We start from the raw sequence: 18,555 nt of genomic DNA, 5'->3' as shown, positions 1-18,555 counted from the left end.
CCTTTGACTGTATGTCAGATTCTTCTAAAGCAGTACAGATAGTTCTGCAGGGACTTTACACACATGTAGAGCTCTGCTGCATGAACACCACACAAACATAGCCCATATATGTAACACACACTACTATGCTTCGTGCATATGAGATACAGCTTTGTTCCTCGCATATACCAGGCATACACAGACATAAAACCTGTTACGCATGCTCACACAGACTACTGCGGAATCTACCAAGTCTCCGCCCCGCTAGTGATCACATGGTCATGATGTCACCAAAGGTCCTTTTTTCCGCTGGCGTCTAACTTGACTCTTGCCTGGCGTCTGACTGGTCACGTGTCCATGAGATCATCAAAGGTCCTCTGCCACACTGGGATGTACCTTGCAGTCTTCATGCATGTGACTGATCACGTGGTCCTGACTTCATCACAGGTCCTTTAGCTCTGTAGTCAGTGTCTTTTAGGCTTTGTTTTTGCCCATCGCTTCCTGCCGGACTGCAGTCACCTTAGCCGGTATTGTTCCCATGGTGAGATGTGTTAGCACCCGCAGTGAGAGGCTCGGTATCCGGCCATCAGCCGCTGTGCTCACAGACGTCTGCAGCCAGGTACGTGGGAAGTGACCTGCCCTGTGCACTGCTCATTGGCTGGCTGATGGACACGAGCATCCCAGGCAGAGACCGTCTGCTATGTGGCCACATCTGACATTACACTGTGCCCCTCTAAGGCTCTCTGCCCTGTGTCCTTACCTGCAGTCTCCAGCAGCTGCTTCTAAGTCTTTCCAAGGTTTTCTGGCAGTTTGCTAACATCTCCCACATGCTGGAACCAGTATAAGAGACTTCAGCTCTGGTCTCATCCATGTTGCATCACCATTGCCTTCCCCAGATGTGCATGATGTACACAATGTCATGGCGGCAGTGGCACTGCAATAACCTGTCACTTCAGGGAAGATGGAAATCCCCTTTAAATAGTTAGCTGGACCCCTCATCAATCCATAAAATATTCAGGGAAACAAAAAGCGTTCTCTATTCCTTGTACCCTGCCAGAGGAGTGTACGTGATAGGCCATCAACCATCTGCAATATACGGTGCCTGTTGTAAGGATCTGGGAACGCCTTATATCTTTTATTTAAATGGCGGGTTCATCAGAAAATTAATGATTAAATCCCTGCTTCTAGGATGTAGGAAAAAAAATATACATCGCTTTTGTGATTGTGGCATGGGTAGACCGGCGCAGGGATGCCGATGGCACAGTCCTTTTTTCGAACTGCGGCCAGGTTCCCGCGTACAGCGCTGGTCTATTCCCAAACAGCACTAGAGGCGCCCCCAGTGTGATGATCGGCCCTCCACTCTGTGATGCGGCTCTATTAGAATCAATGAAGCTGTGTTACAGAGGGGAGGGTCGATCAACTCACTGGGGGGGGGGGCGGTCCGATTCCAGTGCTACACCCCTGACCAGCGGGGAACTGGGCCACAGTTCAATGAAAGGGACGTTAGATTGACATCCCTGTGGCAGCGCCGTTTTATTCACGCAAAAATCAGTAGAGCGACGTACTGGTGGTATATTCGCTTTAAAGCACAGGATTTTTAAAGGGAACCAATGTATAAAGCTCCTACCACAGCTGCAGCTCATACCGGCTGCAGCAGGAGCTTTATACCGGGTAAAAATGACTTTTATTCCCCCGGCTTGTGACAGACACTGGCGGGGAAGTAGTAATCTGGGCATGGAAGATTTGTCTCCTAAGGTGGGAGCAGGAGACAATGTGGATTGGCACAGAGGCCAGTTTTCTTTACTTCCTGGATTTTTATCAGCTACCAGTGTGGCAGAACTGTACAGATATGGTAATACATTGTATAGACACATCTATACAACTTTTATGTACTTTTAATAGAAAACTAATTTTCCTTATGTGGCGTTCACCTTTAAGCAAGTTAGAAAATTAAAAATTGGTAACAACTTTGCATCAAACCTACACAGAAAAAAACACAACTCCCCACAATGTGCTCCTTTGAATTAAAGGGGCTGGTCCCTTTATAGTAAAATTGTTCAGTGTACAGTATTAGTAAGTTTACACATTATATTTACTTACTCATACAGCTAATATTGCAGTCACCTCATCCAGGCTGTGGTGCCCTGCTCTGTGGTGAGGCTGTCCTTAAGATGGCTGACATGGAGGAGCATATAACCATGCCCCACCTCAGTGTCCACCACTGTGCCTGTATATGCCTATGGTGGGGGAGGGGCATAGTCACATGTTCCTTCTTGTCGGCCATCTTAAGGACATACTCACCACAGAGCAGGGAAACCTGATTTTAGCTCTACACGGGAAGTTTCTGTCAGTATATACAGTGTGTACACTTACTAATACTGTACACTGAACTACTTTACTATAAAATGGCCAACCCCTTTAACAGCTAGCTAACAGGGTCAGCAGTTTGAAAGGCAAATTAAGGCTGACAGTTTTACTTTAAAGGCAAAAGCTGATCCAGAGGAAAATAGAAACTGTGAGTGGCATAGACACAGTAATAAAAATGGGGATAATTCTTGTTAGCAACCGGACAGATCTCTTGATCTTCTGAATATTTTCTTACAAGTATTCTTACTTTCAGTCATTACTACTGTTGCGCAAGCGCTTAAACGCTCGCTCCAGCCAAGCATTTTTCAGTGCTCAACTCGTGTAACAAACCCTATTGAAATCAATAGGAGATTCGATCATTTTACGAGATGTCCCCTGCTCCTAATTTTTGTATATTTCGTCCCTTGAAAAATTGTAATAGGTATAACTGACGCCTGAACAATCGTTTGGCTATCAGTTATTGAAGGTGTATGGCCACCTTTATCCATGCACCACTTGGTCGAGCATCCTAATATATAGAAAACAATAGCTTTTCAAGAGTCTATTGGTTCTGTAAAAATACAATATTTGTGTTATTGAAATACTAGAAATCTAAATTACCTGTTTATTTTCTTACGTGTAGGCTGGCAAACTGATTGAGGTTGAGATGAGCAAGGACCTGATAAAAGTGAATGGTGAGCTTTTAACATACAGCCTGGAGATTATCTGTCTACTGACCGGAGAGGTGAGTGTCTGTGGTGTTTACCGGCTCCTTTAAAGTCTTTTATCAGCAAAGAAGGTGTATGTGATCATTGTCAGACCAGTAATTATATCCTGCAGAGTCCTGAGAAACAAGCTGGCCATACACATTAGATTAGTGTCAGCCAATTAGTTACCACCGTACTCCCTGACTGCTGATAGTGAGGAGAAAAAGATCATGTGAAGTACTTGAAGTATGAATAAAATGGGGCAAAGTAAGACACCTCTCATCACTTGTTTGGTTTGCTTCCAGATTTTTATTCTATAGCAGGAAAATGACTCCAAATATACAACTAATGCTAGATCTATCTTCAGTGTAAAGGAGTAGTTCTGGAAGTGTTGACTGCTGATTTCTCTTTATACCCATGTATGCTCTGCCAAGCATATATTCGGATTCAATAGGGCCTGTGAAGAAGACAGACATAATATACATATGTATACAGGAGAAACTAGCGTTCAGTCAACAGCTGTCTATGCATACGACCAGCTTTAGCTGTTGTGAGTTTGTAAAAAAATGAGTGTTCATAAACTGATGGTTACTCTGAGCGCTTTTCAGTGGATCATGTCCTATTCCCTGCAATTAGGATTATACAATTGTGAAGAAACATGGAGAATCAGTTACTGGAGGTGACCCTCATGCATCAGAACTGTCTCCTAGCAGTGTGGTAATACCGCAAATAAACCTTGACCACCAGATGATGAAGAATATGCTGAATTTAGCCAACAAAATAATTCAAGTAGTTAAAGAGGAGGTGAGCTATAAGTTACTCTGTCCATTAACAACCCATAGTTACTCCATATACCTAGTCCACTGGGTGGAACAGATATACACAGGGGAACATGCTTCCTTGTTTATCCCTATCCCTAAGTGTTACTGGGCTTTATGGGAACTGAATTGTAGATTAAATAATGTAAAATGTAGATGCATGCTCTGTACATTAATATATAAAACAGCAGGGAACTCTCATTTTCTATAGTTATCTGTGTGTGCATTTTATTTTCTAACCCTGGAATTTTTTTTACCTTAATAGTTTTCTGGAACACCAGGTTTAGAAGGCAGTTGTGAGGGTAAGTGTATAGCATTTGTTATTGTGCTTAAGCTATTTTGCAGGCTCACGTTTACTCTTTAGGGTGGGTTTACACAGAGATTTATCTGACAGATTTTTGAAGCCAAAGCCAGTAACAGACTATAAACAGAGAACAGATCATGAAGGAAAGACTCTTCTAAAATGCATTCCTGGCTTTGGCTTCAAACATCTGTCAGATAAATCTCTCTGTCTAAAGATGCCCTTACATAGAGAAATTGTCAGACATGACTTATGTCTATTGCTTCCTACAGGCTACAACCCTCATGAGGATAACAGTCAGATCTCAGAGCATTTGACCAATCTAGTAAATTTGGTGAACAAGATGACCAAAGACAAGAGTCAAGTGATTGGGAAAATCTCAAATCATACTCTGGAGCTTATCTACCTTCTGATTGGAGAGGTGAGCAGATAGGGAAAGAAGGTATGTACTGCCATAGACCATGTCATGCAAGAAATAACTAAAGAAATTGCACATTTTACTTCTATTTTAAGAGACTCTGTCAGCAGGCTTCCTTTGGTGTCTGTATGGTGTCCTTTCTCAGGGTAGCATAAAGTAGTGACAGAGAAGCTGAACAGAATGATGTATCACTTACATTGTTCTGTGCAGCTGATCCAGAGATATCCTCCTGAATAACATGGACAATAAGTAGTCCTCTCTATTATGTGCATGAGCCCAATAGTCCTCATTATTCATGATAAGCAGAGAACTCCGCCCACCAGCTGCTGATTGGTAGTTATCTATCCATGCTGTGTATAGGCAGTCACCTATCAATCAGTAGCTGGAGGGTGGGGGAGGGGTGTGGCAAGAATCACATTCTCCTGCATATTAGGAGAACAGCTGAACAAATTATACAAAAGTAATACAATGATCTGTTCAGCATTTGTGTGCTAGTGGGCTAGTTTATGCTGCCCTCATCTAGGGTTGCATACATGTAGTGATAAAGTCTCTTTAACAATGTTGTGTGACTAGTCATATGCTAAGTGGGCATGGCCTAATAATGTAATACTGTCTCATGGTGTTAAAAAAAATGTCTCATATTTTCAGAGAAAAATAGTAATCACTATACTTAAAGTGAAAGTGACAAAACAAAAGCCACAACCATAAGTAAACAATCACTAATGTATAATTTAGGATGATTCCACGCTCATGCATTAGGGGCTCCCATCGACAGGACTTTAATACCCACCTTGGGACTTAAGATCCTAGTGACAAAGCCATTAAAGACTTCATACTGTAATTTTTCTTCAATTTTCCTTTCATAGCAATACGTTTATTGACTTTTTTTTCTCTGTTTAGGATTATATTGTTGTAAAAAAATATAATGATACCACAACAGATAGCAGTACATCCACTGTGTCAGAGGAAGATCCTAACTCAGTGATATCTGAGAAAAACAAAGCGAAAAAGGTCTTGATGCTTGCCAATAAAATAATAAAAATTCTGACTGATCGGGTAAGTGTTTTAAATCCCTTAATGTAGCAGTCCTATAGCATACAGCATTCACAGCTCTCTAAGGTTTCGTTTATAGTGCTGTTGCTGTATACGGGATGTTTGCTTTATTTTTCTGTATACCATGAGCTGATAGCTCATTTACACTTGTATATTTGGAGATGAGTATGCAATGCGTAGACAGCAGTTTTTTGAATATTGAGCCAATGTTATTGTTCATTGCTTCATCGCATGTGATATTATTTGTCTTATTCCTCCCATAGAAGGCTAGGTAGACACGCATTTCTGTCAGCAGTATTCATCTGGAGGACTTCTGACCGATATTTGCAACAGGAAGCGGAAATGTAGCCCACTGGTATATAGTGGGATATGTTGCCCACTTCCAGAAAGGAAGTCCTGGGAAAGCTCTGATGATGTAACTCTCCATATATGGGTTGTGTATGTATGGGAACTGTCCATTTATGGTCAGTAACATCATCACAGCTTCCACAAGAATGGGATTCCATAAATGCATAGCTACTAAAAAATACAAATAGATTTATCTTTACCCATAGAGTGTTTGCTTGTAGACAAATTGCATCTCTCAATTTGGATTGGCTAACTTTATTTATTTTCATGTAGATGCCTATAAAAAATGAGGATATTGAAGTATGTTCCACCATGGAAGAGTATATAAAAGGATATAAAGAGTTTTTTAGAGATGTGGTACTGGACACTGATCAAAGCCAACAGGAACTTGGTAAGCAGATATTATTTTATTTTGTGGCAACTTTTTTCAAATGAATTTTATTCAAACCCTTACCAACAAGATAAACTTTTTAAGATATCAACAGCCATAGGAGGAGATATTGGGGCCCTTGACCCATATTAAATGCACCAGACCTTGTAATTAGTATATACCGAAAAACTGAGACCTGGGGGACAGAGCGGCAGATCTCCTGTTTGACAGCTCATTGTCTAGGTCAGTGATCTTCAACCTTTTTTGAGCCGCGGCACACTTTTTATACTTAAAAAATCCCGGGGCACACCACCAACCAAAATGGCACAAAAACACTAAAACAGTACATATTATACATATAGTTAATAATATAGATTCTAAATGTATTTATACTCACTCAGTGTGAAACCTGGGCCTGTTTTCTTCTCCCCCCTGTGCTTCTCTCCCCCATGCTTCACTCCTGTGCTTCTCTCCACCATACTTCTCCCCACTGCTTCTCTCCTGTGCTTCTCTCCCCAATGCTTCTCTCCTGTGCTTCTCTCCACCATACTTCTCTTTTGTGCTTCTCTCCACCATATTTCTCCCCCATGCTTCTCTCCTGTGCTTCTCTCCCCCATACTTCTCTCCTGTGCTTCTCTCCAACAAGCTTCTCTCACCCCTGCTTCTTTCCACTGTTTCTCTCCCCCATCCCCAGGTTTCTCTCCCCCCCCCCCCCCCCCCTTCCTCCTCACCTCCTCCAAGATGGTCGCCGCTGCTGTCCGCCTCACCTACTGGCCGCCCGTAGGGCCCGGACGTGCTCCTCCAATCAGCGGAGACCGGGAGCGTGGTTCGCTGCGGCGGGCCATAGCGCACATGTTGATTGAATGCGTGCATCACGGCCCGCCGCAGCGCACCACGCAACCGTCCACATTATAATCCGCCACTGATCGCTGCGCATTGCCGGGGAACAAAACACAGGGGCACCATAGTTTGGGGAACTTTCCCCGCGACACACCCGACCATGTGTCTGCCGCGGCACACTGGTTGAAAATCACTGGTCTAGGTTACAGACAACCACTCAGTAGTCAGAATGATAGAGCTATATCTATCATCCAGACCACTGCTTTTAGAGCATGATGATATCTTCCATTGAGGATGCATCTGATCAGAATCTGCCAAACATCTTAGGCTTACTTTTCTAGCACCCTAAACTTATAATAACTTTTGATCAGTAGTGCCCCACACAGTATTAGGGTATGTGCACACTGAGGAAAACACGCGGAGGACTAGCGGCGGATTCTGTCGCTCGACCCTGTGCGCTCCCACTTCACTCTCCACTTGTGCCATAGACTACATACTATAGTCAGGCAGATTCTGCCCTCCGCCCAAAGAATGAACCCTTCCATTCTTTGGGTGGACAGCGTAATCTACCTGAATCTGTCTATGGCTCAGGCGGAGAGTGAACAGGGAGCGCACAGGGTCGAGCGGCAGAATCCGCCGCAAGTCCTCCCTGTGTTTTCCTCAGTGTGCACATACCCTTAGTGTCTCTCAAAATGTGCTTTCATGTTGTTCCTCTAATAGTACAGTGCACCTAAATAGTAGTTGGATTCCAGTATAGTGCCCCACACGGTAAATAGCACCAAAACCCACTATATACTGGCACGCAGTCGTGTCCTTTATCCTCTATCTGCTGCAGTTTGCTCTGTCCTGTGAGCGTCACTTTTTTTTTTTTTAGTATGCTTTGTCTGGCAGCTTCTCCTGTTCTGAGCTGGCTCCCGGAGGATTGTGCTCCCTCTAGTGGCAGTGTCCCTATTCACCTGTATTTATACCTCCACCCACAGGTTCTGGAGAATTCCAGGCTGTTCACCTGAGGGTATATAAAAGTGTATGCACAGCTGCAGGGGGCAGCAGATGTGATTGGGGAGGCGGGGGGAGGGGGGTGGCCGGGGAAAGCAGAAGAGTGACCCTAAGTAAGCAAGCTAAGATTTATTTATGTATTGACAGCACCCCAGGTGAAAGGCAGGGAAGTAGTGTGAGGAGCTTCTAAGTATGGTGACAGATCCTGCAAACAGGTTGTGGGGTGAGCCCTGTCATTAGTTCACTAAAGAATGGCCTTGCAGGGGGCCATTCTTTTTACCAACATAAATTAAGTGTGGAATGTGGTAGGAGCTGGCAGCAGCGGGCCCCTGCATATATTTCATCTTGCCGGGACTCCTGCCAGCAGTGCCACCAGTACTGCCCTGGTAGTGTCCCTGGCTTTTAAATACCACAGTTCAATTGTTACATTAGTGGATTTTACTTTAAATGGTTTATTTGTTTTTATTCTTTACAGATGATAAATCAACTATCAAAAATAACCTTAATGATGACTGTAGCATGGAATCCATAAGTGCAGAGACTATTAAAGAAGAAGGCACATCTGTCAGTCCTGATGTTAATGCAAATTTGTCAACACAAGCTAAAGTAAGCAAGAGAAAGAGTAAGCCTGTGAGACTCTTATACAAGGAGTTTTCGCCTCGGAAAGAGAAAATTGTTTCTTTTTATGCCAAGAAAACCCTGGATATTTCTTATGAGCCATCTCTTCCCAATGACAATAAGCACATAGACTCTAAAGTGCAGATAGATGACATAAACCTAACATCAGAAAATGACTCATTTGATAACTCCTACAAAAAAATTAATGGTTTCTCAGACCCTTTAGCTCATGAGAGTAGGAGGACAACAGATGTCATGAATTCCCTGGTGAAAGAAGAGGACATAGGATGCTTCTCTGAAGATAGTGAAATCGGACAATCTGAGTTTTCTATAAATTCCACACAAGGGAAGCCGTATGTATGTATCCTTTGTGGCAAAAACTTTACTAAAAAATCCCACCTTGTAACGCATCGTCGAGTTCACACCGGAGAAAAACCATATGGGTGTGCCGATTGTGGAAAACGCTTTACCAGCAACTCAACGCTTGTTGACCATCAAAGAATTCACAGAGGAGAGAAGCCTTTTGTCTGTTCCGATTGTGGGAAAAGCTTCACTAAGAACTCCAATCTCATTGACCATCAGAGAACTCACACAGGGGAAAAACCTTTCACCTGTACAACATGTGGAAAGAGCTTTGCCAGAAGCTCAAACCTAGTGGAGCACCAGAAAATACATACCGGAGAGAAGTCATTTATATGTTCTGAATGTGGGAAGGGTTTCTCCAGGAGTTCAAGTCTTGCTGAACACCAGAAGATTCATACAGGAGGGGAGTCTTATATATGTTCAGAATGTGGACAGTGTTTTACAAAAAACTCCAGTCTGGTCAGACACCAGAGCATCCACACAGGAGAGAAGCCATTTATGTGTTCCGAGTGTGGGAAAAGCTTCTCAAACAGCTCAAATCTTGTCAGACATCAGATCACACACACAGGAGAGAAACCTTTTACATGTCCCATTTGTGGACGTAATTTCAACCAGAACTCCAATCTCATTTCTCATCAGAAAACTCATAGAGAGAAGGCAGCAGAGTAAACTAATGTATAACACAGTATTATAACACTATGTTTTATTTCCATAAAACAAGTATGTATTTTATTTAAGATTTATTGGTGTAAGCAGAGCTTTACATAAACTGTGTAATATCATGAGATAGATTGGAACCTCTTCACTTTCCCACATTGCTTAGAGGAAATAAGATGTTAAATGCTCACATTTGAGTAAATGAGTATTGAAATCAGTCAAGTTAGCTTGTGTATAATCACATTGCTAGTGATCCTACTAGATGTGTGTGTTTGTTTCGTCTTTGCTTATCATGGTAATGTGCCAAATGGCTCCTGGTTTTTTTGTATTTATTTTGGCAAGCTGGCTTTATGTAGGGATAATCTACCACCACTGTTTAGGGTGGTGAATGTAGAGACATTCCTGGCATCTTACTAAAGTACTGATGATTGTTTTGGCATCTGGATACTAAAATAATATTTGCTTTTTATAATTGGATATGCGTAGAATATGTAGGTAAATGCCAGTTTTATGGCCCTTATGCAAATTTTGCACTTTGAAATGCAACAGTATTGCTTGTCACTAATATGTTTGCAGCTATTACAGTGTAGATACTGCAGAAGACGGAGGATGAATGAATTCTGGATCCTATTACATTTTGGGGGGGGGGGTCTTCATCTTCTTTCATTGTAAAGGGGTGGTGAGAGCATTATAAAATTCAGACGCTAGTCAAGTAAATTCAGAAACAAAATGTAGGTGGTAGTCACATTTTACAGACTAAAGGCCCTTTTCCTCCAACAGATCTGAGGACAGATTATCTGCCAAAGATTTGAAGCCAAACCCAGGAGTGGATTTGAAAAGATAATCTGTCATCAGATCTGTTGGTGGAATAGGGCCTTAAGGGTATCTAAGGACTGAACAATAGTGGCGGAATTCCGCGGCAGATCTCTCGCCACAGAATCCCGTCTGCCTCAGTGTTTCTATGGAAGGGCTCACGCGCCTCCGCTCCTGCCACTCATGTCAATGTCAATCCTTTGAGCAGAGAAAAGCGGAAGCGGAGGTGCACAAGCCCTTCCATAGAGACACTGTGAAACACTAAGGCAGGCAGCATTCTGCGGCAGAACTCTGTGTGAACATACCCTAAGAGATAATTGAGATTTATTGAGCTCTGGAAGCTTGAATAAATATTTCCAATTCATTTAATTAACTATGCAAAGGCCACATTAATTTTCCCCACACCACAGCAGGCATTCGTTTCCGGACAACCAAAAGTTGGATGTCATGGATTTGGTTGTCCTTAGGTAGAGCTTTTCTTTTAATGTAATATAGAAAAAAAACTTTTTGTGAACTGAAAAAAAATGTTTAATGTTCAGCTAAACTGCATGAAGATGGAAGAGAACTTCCTATACAACCCCCTGCTCTGTATTGACCAGGGGAAAGAACCCCGAAACACCTGTCTACAGATGGGTTACTCCCCTCTAACTTTACATATAATCCCAAACAGATTTGAAAGGTAGCAACCTCCAGTAGGTGAAACTGTAGAGTAATGGCCCTATTCCACGGGTCGTTGGAGGAGCAAACGAGCGCTATCAGCGCTCGTTTGCTCCTCGTTCGCCGTTTGCTGCCGCCGCTATTCAACGCGGCTGCAGCGAGCGGGTGAGTGCGGGAGGGGTCGTCGGGGACCTGCGGGGGGGGCTGCCCGGGGGATCGCTAGATCGTCCGGGCAGCCCATAGGATATAGCAGCGTTTGCTGCCGATGCTCCTATTCAACGGAGCGACGGCAGCAGATCGCTGCTATATCAGTCGCTTGTTTTTCAACATGTTAAAAAACAAGCGACTGCAACGATCAGCCGACATGAACGATGTCGGCTGATCGTTGCACTCTATTCCACGGAACGATTATCGTCCGTAGCGGTCGATATAGTCCGAAAACGAACGATAATCGTTCCGTGGAATAGGGCCATAAGTCATTTTTCTTCTGTAATTCATCTAATTTGCATAGGTTTTTCCTATGTAGCACTGCACAGCTTGTAAGACTCCATATGCTCTTCAAAGTGACAAACTAGTCCCCTATTCCTAACTAAAAACCCATGATAGTCCTACATGACACTGTTTAGTTGAATTTACATAAACTTGGTACCTTACCAGCAATGAGGGTTATAAATCAAGACTTGGGGTTTAACCTAATGCATATGTTTAGCACAATGTAGGGTGAGCACAGTATTAGTTTTCAGGATTATGCAGCAAAATAACAATAATCCTGGTCACTGGCGAGTAAATGAAGCTGTGGCACTTGCCAATATCTTTAAAACATCTTTATTTTAGCTACATGGTTCATGAAACCAAGAGGGGCCAAGAGGAAGTTCAGTAGAAGAAAAGTTTAAAGCGACTTTGTACCCACTTTTGCTTGTTTAAAATGGAAACAACCATACTCCAGTATTGAAAAGGTATGTAAACAGGAAAAGGCCCTTTCCCAAGGGCTGATAATCACCAGGAGACGTGCGTCTGAAAACAGTGTATTTTAATGGCCGTAATAACGATACAGCGATTGTTTGAGCTATTCAGCTATGCGATTATTACTGCCATGCAAGGGCACTGGAAATGAGCACCGATCTCGTCTATGGCTTCATATCGGCCCGTGTAAAAGGTCTCTTCAATATCTTAAAAATTGTAAGGAATGTACACGCAAGGTTAGGCCATATTTATACTGCGGTGTATGGGTCGGTATTTGTAACCCAAAACCAGGTGTGACACCTACTCAATTGAAAGATTTGTTCCTCTTCTTTGTCCCGAATCCACTCCTAGTATTAGTTTATCAATACTATTGCAAAATACAGACCTAAATATTGTCATGTAAAAGTGGCCCTTGTCTGAATTTACAGGTTGTGCACAAGGAACAGAACCACTACTGTATCATAACTCCACAACAAAAAATGGTGCTTTAAAACTTATGGCATTACAGTGGTTGTGGGTACATTTCTTTTTTTTTATGCTATTGAATAAACATTTCTAGTTAGACTGAACCTCAGTACTGTGTTTAATACCGTATGTTATGTTATGCCATGTTTTCTATGCAAGTGAATGGGACAACAAACACTATGTAAAAGCTAAAAAAAAAAAAAAAGTGGGTTATGTTGCTGGTTGTGTTTAATACTCAATAACAGTACAGTCACATACATTTCAGATGTACATCCTCTTAATCAAACATTATGGGGCCTATGTATCATCTCACAATGTAAAAATAAGGGCAAATGATATCCATTGTTGCAAAACAGCGGCCATTATTAATGTTCGTGTTCATCATTCAACAGCTATTATTTGCACTTATTTTTATGTTGTAGGAACATAGCTTAATAAAGTATCTAACATGAAGCCACGTCCCCACCATGACTATGATTAATCTTACATTTTTTTTACCATGCGCAAATACACCAAATTATCCTAAATAATGGAGCAAAGAGAATGATAAATGTGTCTCTATGTAGTGTTGAATAAAGTTTGTTACATGTGATTATATTCAGTAGGGTTTAAGCCAAGTAAACCAGTTGTTGCTGGAAAGCTGTATTGCCATCATATTTTACTTTTAAATACCATCTTATTCATCTGTACTTTTAGTTTACTCCTTATTACGGACTCAGGGCCCTTTTACACGGAAAGATTATCTGACAGATTATCTGCCAAAGATTTGAAGCCAAAACCAGGAATGGATTTGAAAAGAGGAGAAATCTCAGGCTTTCCTTTATTACCTGATCTCTGTTTATAGTCCATTCCTGGCTTTGGCTTCAAATTTTTGGCAGATAATCTGTCAGATAATCTTTCCGTGTAAAAGGGCCCTCAGGCAGTTCTGCATAGTGATTAATTAGGTTTACACCAGACAGGAGAATGTTAGACCGCATGCAGTGTGATCTCTTCCACAACATTCATGCACTCATCCCCTGCAGCTCTGTGATGTTCTGCTCATCAATATAATAGTCTGTCATTATTAATACAAATGTAAAAACATCTGTTGTACAAACTGGTTATTAAAATACATAATCAATCACACATATATATCACATGATACTGTGTAAACGGGATCCTTATTTATGGCGTGACCATCCGTGATATCGGTTATTTATGGGAACGGAATTAAAAAATATTTTTTTGTTAATATTTGTCTTCACATCTTTTTTCTACGACTTTTCCTTGTATTTTGCAGGAATAGAAGAAAACACTTTTGCAGATTGCATAAACTTTTTTCACTATACAGTTCAATAAAGGGGAACTTGGGAAAGGGAAAATTATTTAATATTAAAAGTACATTGAAAGTTATTCATATGTGTCTATATAATGTATTACCATATCTGTGTGGTTCTGCCACACTGGTAGCTGATAGACATGCAGGAAGTGAAGAAAAATGGCCCCCGTGTCAATTCACATTGTCTCCTGCTCCCTCTGCTCTCCCACCTTAGGAGACAAACATCCCATGCCTCTGTCTCACATTGAGTTTGTTTGCTGAGGCACAGGAGGCTTGGCTGGATCTTGTCATTCACCAGCTCGGACCAGCCTCTCTAGCCTACACCTGAGGAGGCAAGGAGTGACAGAAGCAGGTGCTGCAACTTCACTGATTGTGCAAAAGTCTGCAGTGAAATTAGGGTTGTGTTCACACGTGTTGGAGTTCACTTGCAATACTGCAGCGTACTTACAAAAATGATGCTAATCGGCACTGCCAATCCCACATGGCCAAAAAAAATGAGGTATAAACAGTATATCCCATGAAAGATAATATCAAATAAAGCCTTTATTGTGGGGCTCAACTTCAAAGATAAAAATTGGTCGATCATAAGGTGTGTGGGGAAAAAAAAAAATTCAAAAAGTTCTTTGCTTTATTCCAATACCGGTGTTACAGGTAGAGAGTACAGTGCGCTGTGTGGTGTTACTGGTAGTAACTGTGTGGTGCTATAGGTAGAGAATGCTGTGTGGTGTTACAAGTAGAAAATACAGCGTGCTGTGTGGTGTTACAGGTAGAGAATACAGCGTGCTGTGTGGTGTTACAGGTAGAGAATACAGTGCTATGTGGTGTTACAGGTAGAGAATACTGTGTGCTATATGGTGTTACAAGTAGAAAATACAGCGTGCTGTGTGGTGTTACAGGTAGAGAATACAGTGTGCTGTGTGGTGTTACAGGTAGAGAATACAGAGTGCTGTGTGGTGTTACAGGTAGAGAATACAGTGTGGTGTTACAGGTAGAGAATATAGTGTGCTGTGTGGTGTTACAGGTAGAGAATACAGCATGCTGTGTGGTGTTACAGGTAGAGAATACAGTGTGCTGTGTGGTGTTACAGGTAGAGAATACAGCGTGCTGTGCAGGGCCGTATTTACCACTAGGCACCCGTGGTTCGGTGCCTAGGGCAGCACCAGGGAGCAGGGGGACAGAAAAAACTAATTTTTTGGTTTTTATTTTTTTAGTTTCCCTCCTCCCGTTCAGACTTGCCAGTAAATCTGGTGTCTTTTCCAGGGGGGTGGGGGGTATGGTGGTATTGGTGAGGTCTGGTATCGCCAATAGGTGCGTGTAGATGGGGCGTCCTCAGGTTTAGTGCCTAGGGCAGCAGCAGCTGTTAATACAGCCCTGGTGCTGTGTGGTGTTACAGGTAGAGAATACAGCGTGCTGTGTGGTTTTACAGGTAGAGAATACAGTGTGCTGTGTGGTGTTACAGGTAGAGAATACAGTGTGCTGTGTGGTGTTACAGGTAGAGAACACAGCGTGCTGTGTGGTGTTACAGGTAGAGAATACAGTGTGCTGTGTGGTGTTACAGGTAGAGAATACAGTGTGCTGTGTGGTGTTACAGGTAGAGAACACAGCGTGCTGTGTGGTGTTACAGGTAGAGAATACAGTGTGCTGTGTGGTGTTACAGGTAGAGAATACAGTGTGCTGTGTGGTGTTACAGGTAGAGAACACAGCGTGCTGTGTGGTGTTACAGGTAGAGAATACAGTGTACTGTGTGGTGTTACAGATAGAGAATACAGTGCGCTGTGTGGTGTTACAGGTAGAGAATACAGTGCGCTGTGTGGTGTTACAGGTAGAGAATACAGCGTGCTGTGTGGTGTTACAGTTAGAGAATACAGCGTGCTGTGTGGTTTTACAGGTAGAGAATACAGTGTGCTGTGTGGTGTTACAGGTAGAGAATACAGCGTGCGCTGTGGTGTTACAGGTAGAGAATACAGTGTGCTGTGTGGTGTTACAGGTAGAGAATACAGTGTACTGTGTGGTGTTACAGGTAGAGAATACAGTGTACTGTGTGGTGTTACAGGTAGAGAATACAGCGCGCTGTGTGGTGTTACAGGTAGAGAATACAGCGTGCTGTGTGGTGTTACAGGTAGAGAATACAGTGTACTGTGTGGTGTTACAGATAGAGAATACAGTGCGCTGTGTGGTGTTACAGGTAGAGAATACAGTGCGCTGTGTGGTGTTACAGGTAGAGAATACAGCGTGCTGTGTGGTGTTACAGTTAGAGAATACAGCGTGCTGTGTGGTTTTACAGGTAGAGAATACAGTGTGCTGTGTGGTGTTACAGGTAGAGAATACAGCGTGCGCTGTGGTGTTACAGGTAGAGAATACAGTGTGCTGTGTGGTGTTACAGGTAGAGAATACAGTGTACTGTGTGGTGTTACAGGTAGAGAATACAGTGTGCTGTGTGGTGTTACAGGTAGAGAATACAGCGCGCTGTGTGGTGTTACAGGTAGAGAATACAGCGTGCTGTGTGGTGTTACAGGTAGAGAATACAGCGTGCTGTGTGGTGTTACAGGTAGAGAACACAGCGTGCTGTGTGGTGTTACAGGTAGAGAATACAGTGTGCTGTGTGGTGTTACAGGTAGAGAATACAGTGTGCTGTGTGGTGTTACAGGTAGAGAACACAGCGTGCTGTGTGGTGTTACAGGTAGAGAATACAGTGTACTGTGTGGTGTTACAGATAGAGAATACAGTGCGCTGTGTGGTGTTACAGGTAGAGAATACAGTGCGCTGTGTGGTGTTACAGGTAGAGAATACAGCGTGCTGTGTGGTGTTACAGTTAGAGAATACAGCGTGCTGTGTGGTTTTACAGGTAGAGAATACAGTGTGCTGTGTGGTGTTACAGGTAGAGAATACAGCGTGCGCTGTGGTGTTACAGGTAGAGAATACAGTGTGCTGTGTGGTGTTACAGGTAGAGAATACAGTGTACTGTGTGGTGTTACAGGTAGAGAATACAGTGTACTGTGTGGTGTTACAGGTAGAGAATACAGCGCGCTGTGTGGTGTTACAGGTAGAGAATACAGCGTGCTGTGTGGTGTTACAGGTAGAGAATACAGCGTGCTGTGTGGTGTTACAGGTAGAGATTACAGTGTGCTGTGTGGGTGGGACTACAATTACATGATAAAGTACTGACTGCAAATAATTTAGTAACACAATTAAACTGCAATGTGTGAACACAACCTAGATGTTCTGCAATACGTTTGGTCGGGGAATGGGCAGGGTGGGGGCTGTGGTGAACAGCTGAGGGAAAGCAATGCATTCTGGAACCTGTGGTACTGTGTACAGCTGTTCAACCAGGAAGTACAGCCACACAATACAGAACAAAGACCCCTAAAACAAATGGATTTTTGGTAGTTTCAAAACTGGGTTTGACAGGTAAGCAATGATATAGGCTTCTGCAGCAGGTAAATATTTTTTTACCCCTACCTGGATTTCCCCTTTAAAAGCACATACAGTATTGTATGAGTGCTTTTTTTACATATCTTTCCTTCCCAAAGAAAAACCCTTAAGATGACTGTATGTTGTCAGCCAAGGACTAATTCATGAGACAGTTCTTCTCCTTTACCCCATGCATATGCATGTTTAGCTAACCTACTGTAAGAACAAAGACTGGGCATGTGGAAATTCAACATGCCCTGACCCTGCTATTCATTGTACAGCACCCTATTATGTGCATGTGCATGAGCACAAGGATTTCATATAGCTGGGATATGGCCACAGTTTTACTAAACAGAACATTGATCATCATGCGCTCAGTCCTCACATTCGTGAAAAACATGGATCTCATTGATTTTCATGGGGAATCCGTTCCAAGATATGACATGTCCTATTTTGAAACAGAACAGATTGGAGATCCTAGAAAAAAAAACTGAACATGTGAACAGCCCAATACAAAGCAATGGGGCTATAAATTTGTCCCTGTGCACAGACAACTTCACAGAACGTGTGAATGCAGCCTAATACACACATTTTAGGGAGAAATGGCCACAAGAACTGCATTGAGGGAAAGAAAAGTGTGTTTTATGTGGCATTTGTTATAGATAATAAAAAAAAAACTCAAGGAAGCCTTAGGCTATGTAGACACATTGGGGGAGATTTATCAAACATGGTGTAAGGCTTCGTTCCCACTGAGCAAAACTAGCGGAATGCCATTAGCCTCCCTCTCATAATGGGAGTCTATGGGAGGCGCGCGCTCCTGCTCTGTCCGCGCTGAAGATTGAACATGTTCATTCCTCAGCGCGGACAAAGCAGGAGCGCGCACCTCCCATAGACTCCCATTATGAGAAGGAGGCTAACGGCATTCCGGGGTGGACATTTCCGCCGCGGAATTCCACTAGTTTTGCTAGTTTTCTGATTTTGGACCTTTTTTTTTATCAATTTCCAGCTCTTATGCTGGGTTTACACAAAACAATAATTGGCCCGATTGTTCGATTAACGATGTCGGAGTAACGATTTTTTTTTCATAACGATCAGCGTTTAGACGGTACAAAAT

The 18,555-nt window shown here is 42.6% G+C and overlaps 1 protein-coding gene across 3 annotated transcripts; it reads left to right on the top strand.

Moving 5' to 3' along the window:
• Positions 1-362: 362 nt before the first annotated feature.
• On the top strand, positions 363-11,365 carry LOC138776814 (oocyte zinc finger protein XlCOF7.1-like). 3 transcript variants are annotated; one of them, XM_069956196.1, is made up of 8 exons: positions 363-598; positions 2,969-3,070; positions 3,669-3,836; positions 4,116-4,152; positions 4,424-4,572; positions 5,470-5,625; positions 6,244-6,361; positions 8,652-11,365. In XM_069956196.1, the coding sequence occupies exons 1-8, from the start codon at positions 518-520 to the stop codon at positions 9,824-9,826; spliced, it is 1,986 nt and encodes a 661-aa protein (XP_069812297.1). In that variant the 5' UTR covers positions 363-517; the 3' UTR covers positions 9,827-11,365. The 3 variants fall into 3 exon arrangements, with proteins under 3 accessions (XP_069812297.1, XP_069812299.1, XP_069812298.1); XM_069956197.1 differs by lacking the exon at positions 363-598 and adding an exon at positions 1,722-1,831; XM_069956198.1 differs by lacking the exon at positions 3,669-3,836.
• The last annotated feature ends 7,190 nt before the right edge of the window (positions 11,366-18,555 follow it).

Source organism: Dendropsophus ebraccatus, chromosome 1, assembly GCF_027789765.1.
Source record: "Dendropsophus ebraccatus isolate aDenEbr1 chromosome 1, aDenEbr1.pat, whole genome shotgun sequence".
Taxonomy (NCBI): Eukaryota; Metazoa; Chordata; class Amphibia; order Anura; family Hylidae; genus Dendropsophus; species Dendropsophus ebraccatus.
Note: the sequence above shows the minus strand (reverse complement) of the source record. Positions and strands in the feature narration are given on the sequence as shown.

Excerpts from the sequence above, each read along its gene's own strand:
- LOC138776814 (XM_069956196.1), top strand. The coding sequence starts at position 518 with ATGGTGAGATGTGTTAGCACCCGCAGTGAGAGGCTCGGTATCCGGCCA. Across the intron at positions 5,626-6,243 it reads TAAAAATTCTGACTGATCGG|ATGCCTATAAAAAATGAGGA; the intron begins GTAAGTGTTTTA and ends ATTTTCATGTAG. Across the intron at positions 6,362-8,651 it reads TCAAAGCCAACAGGAACTTG|ATGATAAATCAACTATCAAA; the intron begins GTAAGCAGATAT and ends TATTCTTTACAG.